Below are 1375 nucleotides of genomic sequence, written 5' to 3' on the forward strand. Positions count from 1 at the left end.
GCCTTAATTATTTAAAAGAAAAGTAATATTAGGTTTACAACATCAAAGGTTATATGTCATGTGTAAATCACTTGAAATTTATTGCCATCACTGAGATCTTGAATTCCTAATATAGTACCTGTATTTATTTATTTTAATTTTCTTAAACATGTTTTACAGCAAAAATGCCCCTTCAAGCATCCACCAGGCAACGAAATATATCGCAAAGGGTCCATATCTTTTTTCGAGTTGGATGGCCGGAAAAACAAATTGTATGCGCAAAATTTGTGCCTTCTAGCAAAGCTTTTCCTAGACCACAAGACGCTGTATTACGACACAGATCCTTTCCTCTTTTATGTTATGACTGAATATGATAATCGAGGATATCACATAGTTGGATACTTCTCAAAGGTAGAGTTCATAAATTATCCAAATTTGAAGGTATAGGTAAATTAGATAAGGATAATGGGAGATTTCCTTTTAATGTGTAATGTAATTGCAACAGGGCATATATTAATGAGCAAAAGCAGAATATTTCAAGGTGAAACAGATGTTTGTAGTGAGATAACTTTTCCAAGCTCAACTGAGTACCCACTATGCATATACTGCTGGTACTGGTGCTGAAACATCTCATTATCAGTAAATGACATTAAATGAAAGTGCTTCATAATTTCTTTTGCTACATTTGCTGATTCAGTGTTGTATTGCAATTGCAGGAAAAGGAATCTTCAGAAGACTACAATGTAGCCTGTATTTTAACCCTTCCACCATATCAGAGGAAGGGGTATGGCAAACTACTTATTGAATTTAGTAAGTAAAGTTTCCTTTAACATATATCATCACATGCCATGTAATAGGGCACTGGAACATAAGGTATTTCTTTTACATATATAATTTTTACAATATCTGGTTTATTATTTTTGTATTATATTTGATTATTTTTCCCACTTTTGCAAGTTATGAATTATCCATTTTCACTGAAAACTTTTGGTTTTTTTTCCCAGGTTTTCCCCTTTGCAGGTTTTGAATTATCCATTTTCATATTATCTTTTGATTTATATAGCATGTTTCTTTGCAGGTTATAAATTTATCCAAATTTAAAGGGTAAAACAGGGCCTCCTGAGAAACCGCTCAGTGATCTTGGAATACCTCGTATAGATCATACTGGAAGCAAACAATTATAGAGATTCCATTGCCCTAAAGCCACAGGAAGGGCAGGAAAAACCACAACTTACAAAAAGTGAGTGAGAACGTTGCAACCTTTTTAAAAATTTTGCTTCTTTTTTTACAAGAGATGGATGTGTCTATTACATTTTTGAAGGAGATGCCATTAGTCAAGGACAATTTAGATTTGTTAGTAATGTGGGAATTTCTATGATCAAATATGTAGTATTAG

The 1375-nt window shown here is 32.8% G+C and overlaps 1 protein-coding gene across 1 annotated transcript in view; it reads left to right on the forward strand.

Moving 5' to 3' along the window:
* LOC119585676 (histone acetyltransferase Tip60-like) overlaps positions 1-1375 on the forward strand; it is a gene marked incomplete at its 5' end in the record, with an annotated part of 8306 nt that overhangs the window by 413 nt on the left and 6518 nt on the right. The window contains 2 exon segments of the mRNA XM_037934351.1: positions 160-390; positions 696-789. Coding sequence (XP_037790279.1) covers positions 160-390; positions 696-789 — 325 coding nt within the window.

This window comes from Penaeus monodon, chromosome 20, assembly GCF_015228065.2.
Source record: "Penaeus monodon isolate SGIC_2016 chromosome 20, NSTDA_Pmon_1, whole genome shotgun sequence".
Taxonomy (NCBI): domain Eukaryota; kingdom Metazoa; phylum Arthropoda; class Malacostraca; order Decapoda; family Penaeidae; genus Penaeus; species Penaeus monodon.